The sequence below is a fragment of the Paralichthys olivaceus genome, chromosome 6 (assembly GCF_024713975.1).
Source record: "Paralichthys olivaceus isolate ysfri-2021 chromosome 6, ASM2471397v2, whole genome shotgun sequence".
Lineage (NCBI taxonomy): Eukaryota > Metazoa > Chordata > Actinopteri > Pleuronectiformes > Paralichthyidae > Paralichthys > Paralichthys olivaceus.
The window spans coordinates 26,603,719-26,620,861 of record NC_091098.1 but is presented as its reverse complement, the minus strand read 5'-3'; the positions used below and the strand labels follow the sequence as shown (position 1 = coordinate 26,620,861).

The 17,143-nt window shown below is 43.8% G+C and overlaps 3 protein-coding genes across 4 annotated transcripts; 1 reads left to right on the top strand and 2 right to left on the bottom strand.

Annotated features, from left to right (window-relative positions):
- Window positions 1-52: 52 nt before the first annotated feature.
- Window positions 53-5,363, top strand: LOC138410620 (zinc finger MYM-type protein 1-like). The gene is made up of 3 exons (XM_069527540.1): window positions 53-269; window positions 873-1,363; window positions 1,470-5,363. The coding sequence occupies exons 2-3, from the start codon at window positions 1,358-1,360 to the stop codon at window positions 3,642-3,644; spliced, it is 2,181 nt and encodes a 726-aa protein (XP_069383641.1). The 5' UTR covers window positions 53-269; window positions 873-1,357; the 3' UTR covers window positions 3,645-5,363.
- Window positions 5,364-5,631: 268 nt separating this feature from the next.
- On the bottom strand, window positions 5,632-10,365 carry pcsk1nl (proprotein convertase subtilisin/kexin type 1 inhibitor, like). Its single transcript, XM_020109626.2, has 5 exons — window positions 10,207-10,365; window positions 7,648-7,894; window positions 7,279-7,516; window positions 7,063-7,161; window positions 5,632-6,683 (listed from the first exon to the last, which is right to left on the bottom strand). Exons 1-5 carry the CDS (start codon window positions 10,309-10,311, stop codon window positions 6,290-6,292), a joined length of 1,083 nt encoding a protein of 360 aa, XP_019965185.1. The 5' UTR covers window positions 10,312-10,365; the 3' UTR covers window positions 5,632-6,289.
- Window positions 10,366-10,944: 579 nt separating this feature from the next.
- On the bottom strand, window positions 10,945-15,888 carry sypa (synaptophysin a). 2 transcript variants are annotated; one of them, XM_069527543.1, is made up of 8 exons: window positions 15,793-15,888; window positions 14,737-14,802; window positions 14,519-14,643; window positions 13,968-14,166; window positions 13,701-13,892; window positions 13,220-13,438; window positions 12,874-12,954; window positions 10,945-12,773 (listed from the first exon to the last, which is right to left on the bottom strand). In XM_069527543.1, the coding sequence occupies exons 1-7, from the start codon at window positions 15,808-15,810 to the stop codon at window positions 12,889-12,891; spliced, it is 885 nt and encodes a 294-aa protein (XP_069383644.1). In that variant the 5' UTR covers window positions 15,811-15,888; the 3' UTR covers window positions 10,945-12,773; window positions 12,874-12,888. The 2 variants fall into 2 exon arrangements, with proteins under 2 accessions (XP_069383644.1, XP_069383645.1); XM_069527544.1 differs by lacking the exon at window positions 15,793-15,888 and adding an exon at window positions 15,150-15,176.
- Between the last annotated feature and the right edge of the window lie 1,255 nt (window positions 15,889-17,143).

Sequence of the window (17,143 nt, the reverse complement as noted above, 5' to 3'; positions counted from 1 at the left end):
GGAATTCTGAGCTAACTCACTAGTATAATGTTAGGCTACATTCCATTTACAGGTATTAGCTAGTGAACAGCCAGAGCAACTAACATGAGGAGAGGAGAAGTTTCCCAGCTCCTATATCGAACCATATTATATTTGTAAGAAAACCCACATGAAGTTTGAGTGTCAATCATTTATGTAGCACGTCAATTTCACAGTGAGTCATCATGAGCAAGAGGAAGAGTGGCAGCGATATAAGACTGTTTTTTGGGCAGCTTCAGAAAAGAAATAAAGTAAGTTCAGAGCAGTGAGAAAATGAGTAATTACCATTAATGTCAAGGAGTCAATATAGTATAATCAAATAGGCTTTCTAGTCTATAATTTACTATGTCTAGTCCAGTAATTTTAAGACAAAATGGGGGACAACCTTGAACAAATTGCAACAGAAGCAAATGCAACTGATTTTATATCCTCAACATGAGGGAAAAAATCCCTGGAGAATCCCATTTCCCAAGTTTCAAAAAAGACCCAAATATAGTCCATTCGCTAGCCTCATTATTTTCCTCACGTGAATAGGGTAAAATGTTTAACCCGCCTTAGATATCACCATGTAAATTACTGAGTTTATTACTTACATTAAGACAAATGAAAAATGTATACAGGCTTTTTGAAATTCGTTGTTAACATGAGCAAACAGTGCATAATCTAATTACTTATGGCTAATTTGCATACATAACACTGCTTCTGTTGCAATTTGTTCACCCAACATAACATAACAGTCCAATGTTAAAGTACAGACTCGTGTTGCCCCCCCATATGTAAAACATGTATAAATATTAGACTTTCTAGTCTATGGTTTACTAATATTTCATCCATGTTCACTGTGGTGTGTTCAGAGTAAGGACAGAGAGAATGAACAAGAGGATGGTGACAGGACAGGGAGAGTGTGTGCTGGTGACATAGAGGTGAGTGAGAAAGGAGCTAATATGAATGGTTAAGACCAACTAATGACAACCTAACAGTCTAATATTGAAGTAAACATATATAAAAATTAGACTTTCTAGTGGTTTACTAATATTTCATCCATGTTCACTGTGGTGTGTTCAGAGTAAGGACAGAGAGAATGAACAAGAGGATGGTGACAGGACAGGGAGAGTGTGTGCTGGTGACATGGAGGTGAGTGAGAAAGGAGCTAATATGAATGGTGAAGACCAACTAATGACAACCTAACAGTCTAATATTAAAGTAAACATATATAAATATTAGACTTTCTAGTGGTTTACTAATATTTCATCCATGTTCACTGTGGTGTGTTCAGAGTAAGGACAGAGAGAATGAACAAGAGGATGGTGACAGGACAGGGAGAGTGTGTGCTGGTGACATGGAGGTGAGTGAGAAAGGAGCTAATATGAATGGTGAAGACCAACTAATGACAACCTTAACAGTCTAATGTTAATGTTAAGTTAAGATGAGATCATCCTCGTGCATTTCAGATCATACCCATGGAGAGGGAGTTTGACAGTGAGAGAGAAAGAGATAGAATGAGCAGCCAGACAGGCGATGATGAGGGCACTGGAGAGGAAGGGAGGGAGCTTGGACCTTTCCCAAATCATCCAAATGTGAAAGTCATACCGAGTCAAACCCTATCAAATAAAACACTCTACTTTCAGGAGAAGTGGTTTAAAGATCATACATGGCTCCATTACAGCCCCTCTGTAAAGGGTGTTCTCTGTTACTATTGTGCTAAATACTTTGCAGCACAAAAGTCCAAGCTTGCATCAAAAGCAGATTCAGCATTTGTCAAGACTGGCTTTAACAACTGGAAGAAGGCACTGGAGAAATTTAGTGCACATAAAGACAGCCAGTGTCACAAATTAGCTGTGATGACTAGGCTTCAGGAGCCAAAGACTGTTAATGTGCAACTTTCACGTGAGCTTGAAAGACAGCAGCAACAAGCAAGGAGAAATCTTATGAAGATTGCTGGGGGTGTGCAGTACTTGGCACGGCAAGGTCTGGCTTTTCAAGGCGATGAGAAGGAGAGTGGGAATTTCAGCCAGCTTCTAAAGTACAAGGCAAAAGGTGATGCAGAGCTGACCAACTGGCTAAAACGTCAGTTTGATTTCACCAGTCCCAAAATGCAGAATGAACTGTTGCAGCTGATGGCCAATACAATCATCAAAAAAATTGTGTCAGACATAACATCAATGCCAGTGGTCCAGTTCGCACTTATCATTGATGGAACCCAGGATGTGTCAGGTGTTGAGCAGGAGTCAATATGTGTGCGCTTTGTAGATGCAGATCTACAACCAAAGGAAGAATTCCTGGGACTCTACGAGGTGTTATCAACAACAGGGGAAAATATAGCCAAGGTGGCTTGTGATGTGATGACGCGTCTAGACCTTCCTCTGTCTCAACTCCGAGGACAAACTTATGATGGTGCCGCAAACATGGCTGGACGATGGCAGGGAGTGCAAGCCATATTAAGGGCACAACAACCACTGGCTGTGTACTGTCACTGTGGTCCACATTGCGTGAACTTAATTACACAGGCTGCCTGTCTATCATCTCCACTTGTGAGAGATTCAATGGCTCTGGTCCATGAATTGGGGGGCTTCTTTAACCAATCTGGCAAGTTCAAGTTGGTATTCCAGGAAATTGCCAAATCGGAGCATGGTTTCACCTCATTGAAGCCTCTCTGTCCAACCAGGTGGACTGTTCGCACCCCTGCCATCCACTCAGTTCTAAGGCAGTATGAGTCAGTGCTGACAGCCCTAGAAGAAATGGCATCAAGCAGCTCATCTGAGACGTCAGCTAAGGCTAATGGTCTTCATGGAGCATTTCTAAAAGGCAACACTGTGCTCGGCCTTGTAATGGCTGAGGACCTGATGGGGGATCTGGAATGCCTGAACACCTCCCTGCAGCATAGGAAACAGACAGTTTCAGGCATGTTGAAAGCTGTGGACCATGTAAAAACAAGCATGCAGGAAAAGCGAACAGAGGAACACTTTGATGTCTTGTTCTCAAAAGCAACTGCTATGGCAACAAAGTTGGACCTGCAACCAATTCAGATGCCTCATATCCGCAAACCTACAAAGCGTTACACTGGTCAGGCTTCAGCCCATATCCATCCTGATGCCCAGTCCTTCTACAGAGCCCAATTCTACAACACCTTGGACACAGTGAATACTCAATTCATAGAGAGGTTCGATCAAGCTGGATTCCACAAACTTCAGCAGCTTGAAAATGTGCTTCTACAGGGAACCATTGATGAGGTTGTGGACCAGTATCCCGAATTGAATCCACAACTGCTTCAAGTACAGCTGGCCATGTTCGCAGCCAATTACACTTATGAAACAAGCTCAGATGTTGTCAGCATTATGCATGACATGGTGCCAGAAGTCCGAAGTCTGTTCAGCCAGGTGGAGGCTTTACTAAGGCTCCTGCTCATCGTCCCTGCATCCTCAGCAGAGGCTGAGAGGAGCTTTAGCGCACTACGAAGGCTCAAGACATGGCTCAGATCCTCCATGACGCAAAGCAGGCTGAATCATGTTGCTATCTGTCATGTGCACCAGAGGAAGCTGGACGAACTGGACCTGGAAGATATATGCCAATCTTTCATCAGTGCCAATGATAGACGCAAAAAGGCGTTTGGGTCCTTTTCTAGGTAGAGGAGAGGGGAGAGGTGAGGAGAGGATAGCAGAGAGGAGAGGAGAGAGGAGAGGAGAGAAGAAAGGATAGGAGAGAGGAGAGGATAGGGGAGAGGATAGGAGAGAGGAGGAGAAGAGAGAGAGAGAGGAGGAGAGGGGAGAGGAGGAGGAGAGAAGGAGGAGAGGATGTGAGAGGGGAGAGGACAGAGGAGGAGAAGGAGGAGAGAGGAGAGGAGGGGGAGATGATGGAGGAGAGGAGAGAGGAGGAGGAGAGGGGTGAGTATAGAGGAGGAGAAGAGAGGGTAGAGGAGGAAAGGAGAAGAGGGTAGAGGATAGAGAAGGAGAGAGGACAGGAGGAGGAGGAAAGGAAGAGGAGAGGAGGACATAAGCACACATACATACTTTTTTCATTTTTATTTTATTTGGTTCTGTGGGTTGTATTTGTTTTGTTTCATGTATTCCTGATGCTTTGGCAATATAGTTCTCACAACATTCATGACAATAAAACAAATTTGAGTCAAATTGAATTTAATTGAATTGACTTGACTGGAGAGGAGAGGAGAGGAGATGACGGGAGAGCAAGAGAGAGGAAAAGAGAGAGGAGAATATAGGACCACAGGAGCTTGGCAAGGGAAGACAGGATGAGAAGAGAGCAGTGAAGGCCCTCCTGCCCAGTGCCCACACAAGTAATACAATGTAATAACATGTAACGCAATGCATTATCATTATGGTAAAAAGAAAAAAAAGGTATATATATATAAGAGAGAAATTTGGTCCCCCCCAATGTTGACTCCATGGTTTAGGCCTTGGTCTGACGTAGTAATTCCTCCTGTTGTTTGTTTCTGAGTCGCATGTTTCTGCTGAATCAGTTAAATCTCTGTTTAGCTTAGTTTAGCACAGTATTTTGAAGCAGGGGCAACTGTTAGCCTCTAACAGCGGTACAGTGTTATACTGAATGTTTCAAACAGTCAGCGCATCCAATACAACGTCTGATATAAAGGCTGAGTCGTGTTCACTAGCAGCTAATAGCTGCCAGTCAAACTTTACTGATTGTTAGCATTAGCTTTATCATTAGAGGTAAGAGCCACCCTGGCGAAGATCATAATACGGAGATGGCTACTCCGTATATCAACAGTAGTGACAGCTTTAGTTTTTACTGTTTAATAGTCACGTACATAAAGTCTATCAGCTCGGGTTAATTGGGTGTCACGTCATTCTGAGGGCCGAGCTCCGAGGTGTTTGGCATTAGCTTCAGAGCCAGTGAGTTTAGCGTTTGCCTCTGGGTTCATTTTGCATAGCATAGCATAGCTAACTTGACTTCCAGTTAACCTCTGGGGCCACTTAGCTTAGAATTATTTTACAATCCAGTTACAACCCTGGGTCTAGTTAGCATAGCATTAGCTTCAGGATCAGCTAGCTTGTTGGGGGTTACCTCCTGACTATCCTATTATGTGATGAACTGTGCTAAGCAATGCTAAGCTCAGAGATGAAACTGGCCTGATGATGTGACTCTAGAGAAAACCGAGTGTGACGTGACTTTCCTAAAATGTTCGCTTGACCTTTAACCTTTAAAGCACATGAAGACCGTGCTCAGTTCCTTTCACTGAGTTTTCCAGGCTGAGCAGCTGTTTGTGGTTTTATTTCGTTTTCAGAGCTCGATCAGTGTCGACTCTGATCAAGTTCATGTGATAATCGTGTTTGTGAGAAAACTTTTCTTTAAATAAACAAATTGGAAACGTTTCTCTTTCAGTTTCATTAACAACAAAGTGTCCGTTGATCAGTCGAGTGACTTTTTAAAGTTTCAGGTGAACAATAAATCATCCTTCGATCGACGATGACGAGTGAAACTTGCAGCTCTGTCTTCTGCCCTGATCCTCCTCCAGTCAGAACATGGTCTGAGACCAGTTTGAATGATTGAGTCATGTTTTGTACAGGTGCCTGTGTTTAGGTTGTATACTCGTGTGTACATACGTATGTAAATAAGAGCAGAGAGAGAAGAGACGTGAGCGTTTGTGGTGACACTGACTTTATTTAATCAGATTATTTTAACCACATACACACGAGTGATCACATGACAGAGCTGTTGCACACAAGCTGAAGTACATGAACACAACAACCAATGACAGAGCCGTTGCCTTGGTTACCATCATTGTCCATCATCTGTCTGTGTTTTCCAGGGACACACAGATGACGAATGGACATCTGGGTGGGGTCAATTACAACTCCCAGAGGGCATTGCTGATCTGTGAAACTGCTGTGAACTACATTTCCCATGTTCCACCACAGACTGAGGCCTGATTCATCACGTGGGAAATCATCTGATACTTTAAATTAAAACTAAATTCTTGACAGTTTGTTTTACATTTTTCAGTGACCGAAGGAAAAATCGGACTGTTTATGTTTAACTCTTAAAATCGTGGTTCGCAGCTACATGATGATGTCACAACTCTGACCTCCAGGAAAACGTTGAGGAAACAATAGATCAACAGGAGCATAGGTCACTCGTCAAGGTCACATTTATCACCCCCACCCCTTCCTTTAACAACGAACGACTGATCAGATTTATTTTTACCTAAAGCAGCAAAAATATTTTTTACATAAACTGAAAATTACAAACCTAAAGAATGACACAATACCTCCTCTCCTCCTCCACTCCTCTCCTCCTCTCATTCCCCCATGTACTTCACAATCTGATCAATCAATATTTGGGGGTCATAATTCAGGGCGGCTCTTCTCCGGCGCCTATGAATCCCATGATTCAGTTCTTCCACTGCTGCGGTTGCCATGGTATCAATGCGTTTCATCCTCTGCAGCCCAGCAGCGAGGGGATGGAGATTATCCTCCTCCTCCTCCTCCTCCAGCCTCTTCACCCTGAGGAGTGGGGGGTCATTGCTAGGTGATGGAGGTGTCATGTCGTCAAGGGAACGGCGAGTTCTCCTATGGGCGGAGCTAATGGGTTCAACTGCGGCGACAGACAGGTCTCTCCTCGCTCTGCGACCTGAGGAGTTCACCGGGGTGTTGTTAGGGCCGATGCTGGACAGTATCCTAGCAACCATCCGTCTGAGAAAGAGGAGACAAGCGGAATCAGCGTTTGAGTGAATATTTTATGATTAAAGTTTTTCTCCTGATTTAAATATAAAAACTTTCTGTTCGATTTAATGATTTAAAATGTCTTGAATGTAACAGGACACTTTTGTCCATAGATCAATGAATAAGTACATGAGAACCTCTGTTTTGACAATGTTATCAAGTAGCTCTGACTTAGCTAACTTAGCTTGTAAAGCTAAGCTAATATTGTCTTGCTAACGGTAGTGTATGAAATGTAACAATCCAAACAAAAACTGTGCTGAAAAAAAAATCGAATTAGTAAAGTCATGTGACTGTTACGAAAGTGAAAGTAAAGGTTAGAGTAGACTCAGCTGATTGACTGATATATCACCTCAGAGTGTCCTGGTCTCGGTTTAGTCCTCGTCCTGTCTGTTGGAGTTTCTCCTGTCTCGCTCTCTCCAGCAGGGTCTGAACCAGCTGAGGCTCCATCCTGTCCATCACAACGACACTTATTGATCATCTTATTATTGATCATCTTATTATTGATCATCTTATTATTGATCATCGAATTATTGATCATCTCTAACTCTGACAAGTCTCTCCTCACCTGTCCAACAAGGTCTGAGCCAGCTGGGGCTCCAGGAGGCCCCACCATGCAGTTGGGGGCCTCCCCATGCTCATACCCCGTCCTGTCTCATCATAGTCTGCGGGGACCGGGCCCTGGAAGTCCCCAGGGGGCCCCTGATCCTCCTCATCCTCCTCCTCAACAACCGCCACGTCTTGCGGGCCGACCAATCCCACACTCTCTGCCTCGTTCAGGAGGCGTAGCAGAGCGGCCAGGTAGGCTGAGGAGACGCGTGATTGGTTAATTATGTTGTTAATATTATCAATGATAAAATGTCGACAAAGTTTATATTATAAATATATTCTCTGCATATACAAAAGTGTAACTAGAGTGAAGTGAAAATTCTTTAACCTGCTCGCTGCTCCTCTTCCTGTTCCCGCCTCTGGTCTCTCTCCACCAGTCGCTGCAGGGCCTGGTTCAAGCCCCTCCCCCTCCAGTCATCTGATTGGTAGTACAGGTCGTTGGCCCCTCCTCCTCCTTGTATGGCAGGATATGACATAATTTGCTCCTCATAGGGCAGCAGGGCTCTGCGCTGGCGTCTGACTCCGCCCACCGACACGTCCAGGTCCCGTCCCCCTCCATGAGCTGCAGGTAGAGACTGAGAGAAGAGGTCAGAGGTCACAGTGATCAACTACTGTTCATAGTGTGAGTCCGTGTGTGTGTGTGTGTGTGTGTGTGTGTGTGTGTGTGTGTGTGTGTGTGTGTGTGTGTGTGTGGGGCAGGGTCCAGGGAGATGTGCTGTTGCCATGGCAGCGTAACGAGCCTCCACTCATGTGATTGGTCCGGACAGAGTGTGTTGGTGGACTCGTCGAGTTGTTGCTCAGAGTAACTTATTCACTAATAACTGTTTCAGGGAGCCAGCAGCTTAGAAATGGACTCAGCAGGTTAAGCAATGACTCAGCAGTTTGGTCAGTGACTCTGCAGTTTAAACAGTGACTCAACAATTCGAACAATGACTCAGGACCTCAGAGTCTCTGGATCAATGATGTAAGTCATTACCCTGCAGATTATAAACTGCTGTGTCATGGTCTCCTCTGTGGCCGCGGCCGTTCATCAGATGAGAAATGAAGCAGGTTTTTTATTTTCTGTTGTTTGTCTGGATAAACTGAAACTGAGGCCCTGAGCTCAGACTCTGAGATTTATGACTTTAATATCTCACAGACGCAGCAGCTCAGGGTTTATGATGTGGAGCTCGTTGCATCTGAGGCACCAGCAGCTGATAATGAGGAGGAGGAGGAGGAGGAAGAGGAGGAGGAGGAGGAGGAGGTCATAATGAGTCTGCAGAGCATCACTGTCTATCACTGCTGGAGTCAGGTTTTTCCTGCAGGGATCAGATCATGTGTAGCTACAGTCCATAGAAATATAAACTTATTCACCTTTAAAATCCTGGTTCAGGAAGGATGGAGGACTTTATGGATAAATACTGGAATCATAGTATTATAAGGTTTTTTCCCATTGTCATGTCTTTTCTGACTCTGGGTCACAGTAACTGGAACGAGGCCTGTTTCACAAATAAACGTATTCTAAATATTATAATCTGTTTCCCATTTTAACTCCTGTAATAATGATGTGATATGATTTCAGACTCCCTTAAAGGGGATCTTACCATTTCTTAACCTTGACATTAGTGGAACATCTCATTTGCCCGTCCTTAGCTTATTAGCTTGTTTAATACTTAACTTTCATATCTTTGCATTTCTGAATCAGGTTTTCTGAAGAGGCTACAGCTGAACGCTAACAACACGCCGACACTTCCTACACACAATGGAAACAATTGACCAATCAGAGCAGACTGGGTGGTGTTTCAGACAGAGGCTGAAAAGAGGAGCTGCAGCGATGGATGAAGAAAGTAAAGTGTAAACATTTTACAGTAATAATATCAACATGGACCTGAACAGAATGTGTCTCCTTTGACGTTGGTGATGGTGTGTGGGGCTAACATTTGTGGTGATGGTGTCTGGTTCTAGCAGAGAAGTGTGTGTGTGTGTGTGTGTTTAAAACAAACTGACTTCCTGTCTGATTCTGTGAGGACGTGATGTGGAGGAGATGTTGTTCTCAAACATCGTCTGCCTCAGAGACTCTGTTATTCAGTATAGTTGTTGCTCTTCATTCAGTAAATGTACTGGATTACTTAAGTACTTGTTCTTTATCCAAAGTACTTTATACTCACAGCTGATTAAGATCACACCTTTAGTGCATCACATGTTTCTGTGTTATTTTACTGGCTGATATTTAAAACATATTTATAATAAAACATGATGCAGTGATACAGATGTGTTCAATGTCCCACGTCGAGTCTTTAACTGTAACCTCTTTAATATGTGACGCTGTTGCTGTGGGTTACTCTCTCCTGTCGCTATGGTGACTGCTACTGAAATGAAATGTTCCATCTAGAGGTAATGTGCCCCCACCACCACCACGCACACACACACACACACACACACACACACACACACACACACACACACACACACACACACATGCACAAAGGTTTTGAACACAATCAAGCCGCAGTCTTCCATCAGTGTCTGTTTCTCTCTTCACAAATTCTGCCGATCAATAACTAATATGTCAAATTGAAAGCAGAATACACACACACACATACACACACATGCACACACACACACACACACACACACACACACACACACACACACACTGTGATGTAACAGACAGGTAGAGGATAACAGCAGCAGCATCATTCTGCATCCCGATCATGTTACCGTGATGACACAGCAATGTTACCATTAATTAACACATATGAAACATGTAAACATCCTCTCTCGCTCTCTCTCTCTCTCTCTCTCTCTCTCTCTCTCTCTCTCTCTCTCTCTCTCTCTCTCTCTCTCTATATATATATATATATATATATATATATATAAACATACAGTGACTGTAACTCGTCCTTACCTGGGCGGTGTGGATGAGAGCGGTGCTGAGCAGCAGGAGGCTGAGAGACGCCATGCTACTGACTGAACACACACATACACACACACACACACTGACGGCGATCATAAACACTCATCTGATAACAGAGAGAGAGAGGGAGGGAGAGAGAGAGAGGGAGGGAGGAGGGAGGAGTGATGACTAAGGAGAGGAGGTGAGAAGCAGTAAACAGATGAGGAGAGGGAGGAGCTTTGAGGAGAGAGGAAGATGGAGGACAGGAGTGGGTTGAAGATGGAGGGTGGGGCTATGGGGTGAGGGAGGAGGTGGAAAATGAGGATGAAGAGGGTGAAAGGAAGAGGGAGGGAGGAGAACTAGAGGAGAGAAAGAGGATTTAAACTTGAGTTCCATACAGTTCATACAGTGTTAAAGTAACTCACTCACTCAGAGTATTTTCCTCTGACATCAATCATTCATTCATTCACCCGGTTGTTTATAAGATCTATCTGTTTATTACACTTATTCATTTGCTCATCTTTTTAATCATGTTGTCATTCAGACGTTAATTTGCAATTGATTAATTCAGTCACTCACTGATGATTCACTCATCTGTTTATTTATTCATTAGTTCTTATATTCACGTGTTTTCATCCTGTCACTTATTTCTTCATCCGTCCATTCGTCCACAGATCAGTTTACCATTCCTCTTTAAATTCATTCATTCACTCCTTCATCCTCCTCCTCATGTTACCAACAGACACAGAATCAGAGACGAGTTTGTCGTTTATTGAAATTTTCCACTGAATAAACACAAGAGGGGGAGGTGCTTGGGGTCTCCATAGCAACAAGTCACACATACATCATCATCAACACTGACAAAACTGTCGTCATGGTTACTGATGCAGAATATCATCACACAGGAAGTTACGTCACAGAGGCAGAGAGGAGAGTCACGAAGAATGACAAGAAGAGCGAGAGAGAGGGAGACGAAGAGGGAAGAATGAAAAAAGAAAAGACTGAAAAGAAAATTAATAAATAAAAAGATGAAGAGATGATGGAAAGAAAAACAGAAAGTGAGAGTGATAGAAAATATATGGACAGGTAACACACACACACACACACACACACACACACCTGTACAGGAGAACAGGAAGTAGAATCACGCCGACCATCACTCACTGAACTACACAGGAAACACGTCACCATGCGGAGGAAGATACCGACGCCAAAACAGCTTCACTTCCAGAAAAACAACCAAAGAAGAAGCATCATGTTTTTTTTATCCTTTTTTCAGACTTTTACAAAAACAACTCACGGCTTCTGCTGATTGGCTGAGAGCCGCGGGGAAGACAAACATTGCGTCCATCCACTGACAGAAACATCCGTCTGAAAACTGTGACATCTATCTTCGCTTTGTGTAGAAGTAGAGTTAGCCGTGTGCAGCTACTAAACAGGCTAGCTAGCTAAAATAACGTGACATAAACCAATAATATGACGTATTTTCGGGTTTTGGTTTGTGAAATACTTCCTCTGTTGTGTTTGTACTGATAAAAAGCTTTAGTTTACAAACTTCACATTTTATTTTCAGATCATCGTTTTCATCACGTGACGCTGCTGAACAAGACGCCTCTAAAATGGCCACAGAAACGTGAGCACATGTTTTTACCACTAACGTTGAAATCTGTTTCATATTTTCATGCTGAAGTGACACAAAGTGCAGTAGAAACCGGTCGAGTCGTTGACACTGGGCTGAGTGAAAATAATTCAGACGGGTGTTTCTGCAGCTCCGCGTCCTCACAGCTGATCGGAGATAATCTGATCTGAGAGCAGCCGCAGGAGTGTAACAGCAGAACGAAGCTCCAGCTGAGCCCGTTACTCAAACACACAAACTGTGGAAACTGGAGTGATGAGGAGCCATGTTGGATCCAGATTTTACTCGGAGTCACCTCGAAGCTGAAGTCCAGACTGAGTTTACTGCGTCTCCAGAACAACATCACTTCCTGTGTTGATAGTTACATGCAGCAAGACAAACAGCAAACAGCTGGGAGGTGATGCTGGCAGACGCAGCGTTGACAGGTTTGAACTGGTTCTCATTTTGGTTCAACTCTGGTTTGAATCTGGTTTGGATCAGCTCAGTGTGAACCCAGTCTGAACAGCTTCGTGATTTGCCGAAGTGGATCTGGTTTGTTGATGTTGGGGCAGGGCATACAACAGGGGGCGGGGCAGACCCTTGGGTTCAATAGGAAACATGAAGAAACAGTTGAGTTTATATTATATATCTGTTCAAAGTGATATCTATACAACACAAACATACATTCTCTCCACTGACTCTAATATGAATTGAACTCGGCCACATGATCAGAAGCTATTTGTTGTTGTTGTCGTGCTTTTTTCAAGTCGTGGATTTGTTATTTATAACTCTCGTTTTATTCATTTACACATCGACTCATTATATTGAACATCTAAGCTCCCCCACCCTCAACCTCCCGCCCCTCCCCCTCCCTCACCCCGCCCCTTATTCTTTGCAGACAGACAGGAGTGTTGCATTGTGGGTAGGTTGCAGGCGACCCACTCTTTGTTCACTCCGACGCCTCCTGTGGAGGAAAAACAAACATAAACAAAACAGGAGGAAACGTGAGAGGCGTTTGTTGGGGACTATTTTCAGCAGCGGATGATTCTAGGTTTGGGACTCACCTGCTTCCTGTCAGTTCACATCTGGTTAGAGAAGGAGGTGGGCGCCCCCTGCTGGCCATAACCTTGACCATATTCTGCATCCTGGAGGAGACACAGCAGCAAACAACATGATACACAGAGACAACACAATACTGCATCACTTAGAGTACTGCATCAACTTTACTTACAGTATATGTATTTAGAGTAGTGCAGTACAATTACTTAAGACTACGAAATTACATGTACACATAGTAATGCAGTTTATTCACTCAGAGTACTGCAGTACATGCACTCAGTAGTGCAGTAGATGTACTCAGAGCACTGCAGTTGTGTAGTGTTATTGATTAGCAGCAGATCAGATCATCACCTGGTTGTATCCCTGCTGGTTGTAGTCGGGTTGGTATCCTCCCTGGTTGCTGGCGTACGGGTCTTGTTCATATGCCCCCTGCTGGCCATAGGCTTCTGGCGCAGCAGGTTTTTCCTGAGGAGGAGGAGGAGGCCGCATGAAGGGAGCGATGATGCCCGTCTCCTTAAAGACGAACCAGAGGTTTCCGGCCCACAGAACCAGGTTGATGAAACCAAAAGCCTGAAGCAAAAGAGGACGAAGGTTTCTCGTTGGACACTGATGGGTAACGTAGAATCTATGATTTACTGCTGAACTCTGATTTAAACCATCATTTCTCTCACTGTCATGAGAAGAAATGCAGCAACTCAAAAAAACATGATGCTGTAACCGTGGAAACAAGATTTCGAGGTCGTTTGTATAAATAAGAACTTATAAGAAGTTATTGTAGAAAAACACAGATTAGTGGAGCGCTGACGTGACGCTGCGATCCCTCCAGTCTTACCACAGAGGTGTTGAGTCCAGACATGACCGGGTCATGAACTTCACGACAGCTGTTCCCCTCGTCATCGCAGGCTTTGATCAGAGTGATCACATTGTCCGGATCTGTCGCTGTCTTCACGTCGGACAGACCTTTGGCCCAGGCCGCCGAGCTCACCAGCCACATGAAGGCGAACACTCCGGTTATTCCGAGGTCCTGAAACACAGTGTGTGAGTGACTGGTCCCGCAGCTCACCTGTCACTGGGCGGTTGGTCATGTGGGTGAACTTACCATCAGAGGGCCTTTTTTGTTCTCCTTGTACTTTTCAAAAAAGAAGACGTAGACGCTGAGAGCGGCCATGGAGTAGAGGAACGCGAATACGCCGATGGTGACAAAGAATTCGGCAGAGGAAGAGTAGTCACCGACCAGGAAGAGATGCTCCTTGTTTCCGTCCTTACAGGTGGGGGCTTCAAAATTCACCTGGTGAAGTCTGACAGAGGAAGAACATTAGAACCCTGCAGGGTTTGGCTGGAGTTCTGTCAAGTCGACCAATCAACAGCACGTGTGTTAAAATATTGAACTACGTGGTCAGGGTAAAAAGACCAGCTGTCACCATGGTAACAACAACTGCATAACTACCTGAGAGTAACTGAAGTCAGTGCTTCACCTCAGATTAACTACGTCAGGTTCAGGTTCAGTTTCAGACAGAAACACGTGACCTGATTTTTAATCACCAGAGCTTCCCATATCGTCGGTTTGAATCCCTGTGTGTGTTCACTGTGACTGTTCACGCTCTGCATCATGTGACACGTCACAGTCGAGGTAACGTGTGATGAACTGACCTGAACGGATACTCAAACTCCACCTCGATACTCAGGTTGCTGTCTGTTCGGTTCTTACACTCCACCGACATCCGGAACATCCCAGAATAACTGCCGCAGGTGGAGAAGGCAAAGATGGCAAAGAACTGGGGGGGGGGGGAATTTGAGATTTTTTAAAAATGTTTTCAGAACACTTTGAGATTATATTGAGAATAATTAGAAACATTCTGAGAACTCACCCACTGTAAGATCTTAATGAAACCCAGAGGAACCTTCAGCACCCTGAACTGGCCCTGGGCCACCATCTGAGGACACACACACACACACACACACACACCATCATCATCATTATCATCATCACCATCATCTTCATCATCACCACCATCATCATCAACATCATCATCATCTTCATCATCATCATCATCACCATCATCATCAACATCATCTTCATCATCACCATCATCATCAACATCATCATCATCATCATCACCATCATCATCAACATCATCATCATCATCATCACCATCATCATCATCACCATCATCATCATCATCACCATCATCATCAACATCATCATCATCATCGTCATCTTCATCATCATCATCATCATCACCAGCATCAGCATCAGCATCATCATCATCACAATAATCACCATCATCACCATCATCATCCTTTTCATCCTCATCACCATCCATCAGCAGCAGAGAGGATATCCTCCTCCTCCTCCTCCTCCTCCTCCTCCTCCTCCTGCGGTTGCCATTTTACACACACACACACACTCACGCACGCAAACACACACAGTGTTTTTATTGGAGCTGTCCTGCAGACACAGCGCAGGGCTAAAGGCCCATCAGCTGATCAGACGCGCAGAAAACACCCAGAAAAAACCCGCTCACAGAACGGCTCAGTGTGAAAACATGAATCCGGATCATGAGTCAGTGTGAAAACATGAATCCGGACCATGAGTCAGTTTGAATGAAACCGACACAAACAGCTGCATCATCTTTTCGGCTTCACCAACATCACCAGAGGAATCACAGGAATCACAGGAATCACAGCTGATTCCTGTGATTCCTGTGATTCCTGTGATTCCTGTGATTCCTGTGATTCCTCTTCTCCCTCCATCCTCTCCCTCCATCCTCTCCGTGATGCTGCGGCCCGACACACAGACGCTTCACCGGGGAACCGACACAAACCGCATCACGACACGAACACACCCGAGCACGACACACGCACACAGATGAGACGACACGAAAAAGAATCATATATATAAAGAGGAATGATCGTGTTCGTACCTGATTTACCACGTCCATCCTGCCGCCTGTCGAGAGGAGATGGAGGAGAGAGGAGGGAGGAGGTGGAAGGAGGAGGAGGGAGGGGGGCGGATACCGTAGCAGCGTCATTTTTTATTTTTATTTCTAATTCATCAGAATCTTCAGCTGCTCACACATGAAACATGTTAACACTGAGGAGATGAGAGGGTTAATAACATACAACAGCTGATTCAACACACGACTGTCAACATACGTGTAGAATATCATCATACATGTAAAATGACACCGTACATGTCATCATGCATGTACAATTATACATGTAGGTTCATACATGTAAACGACCATTATACATACAGTATAATACATATAAAGTCATACATGTACACATACAGAATAATACGTGTAAAGTATTATTTTAAATATAAACTGTCATCAAACATGTACGATCACACATGTAAACTAAATACAAAAGATTATTTTTCTCCTTAAATTAAAATTTTTACGAGCAGGTCCAGTCCATCAGGTTTGATTGAGGCTTTTAATGTGAAGAGTTAGTCTGAGTTCCTGTAGCAGGTGACGCTCAGGGGGGAGGAGCTAACTCCAACATTTCATTTGAACAAGTTTCACACGTGACGTGAAGGTGTTTCAGACTCACTCACAACTTCCTGTCTGTTCAAGGTGACTTCCTGTGAACTGGTGAGTTAGCTCCTCCTGTTAGCATTGATGTAGCGACTCGGCAGCGAGGAAAAGGTGTTTGCAGAGCGACAGGATGTGTTTTACATCTTGAAGTTAGATTATTTTCTTCTGTGAGCTATATTTAGTATATGTAACTTTCATACAGGCAGCACAGGGAGAGGGAACATTATCACACTGATTTATATAAAGTTTAACACTGACTGCAGGATTTTGTCATTTGTTTTATTGTATCTGCTACAGGACAGGCCTCAGGCCGACACACACACACACACACACACACACACACACAGATGTGTCGACTTAGTCCAGATGTTGAAGCCCGCTAATTAAACTCCAGCAGTGACTTCAGTCAGACGATAAAAGATTCAGTTGCTCTGCTTCAGTTCCTCATTGTCAGAAAATATTTTTAAAGGCAAACTCAACACCTTTTACTTTTAGTCTGTCTTTTAATTTATTTGATTTAAATTCAATTAAGAAGGTTTTTTAAATATATAATTTCATTCCATCTCCTTTAGTTATGTAATGATTTACTCAGAATTGTTTTCAGGTTGATCCTCTCTGGTTTTACTAGCTCCTCTTTTAGTGTCTAACCATAATTTCATTTTGATCCTTCTCACATCTCTCATAACTTTTTATCATTTTATCTTTATCCTTTTATTCTGTTACTGCTACTTGA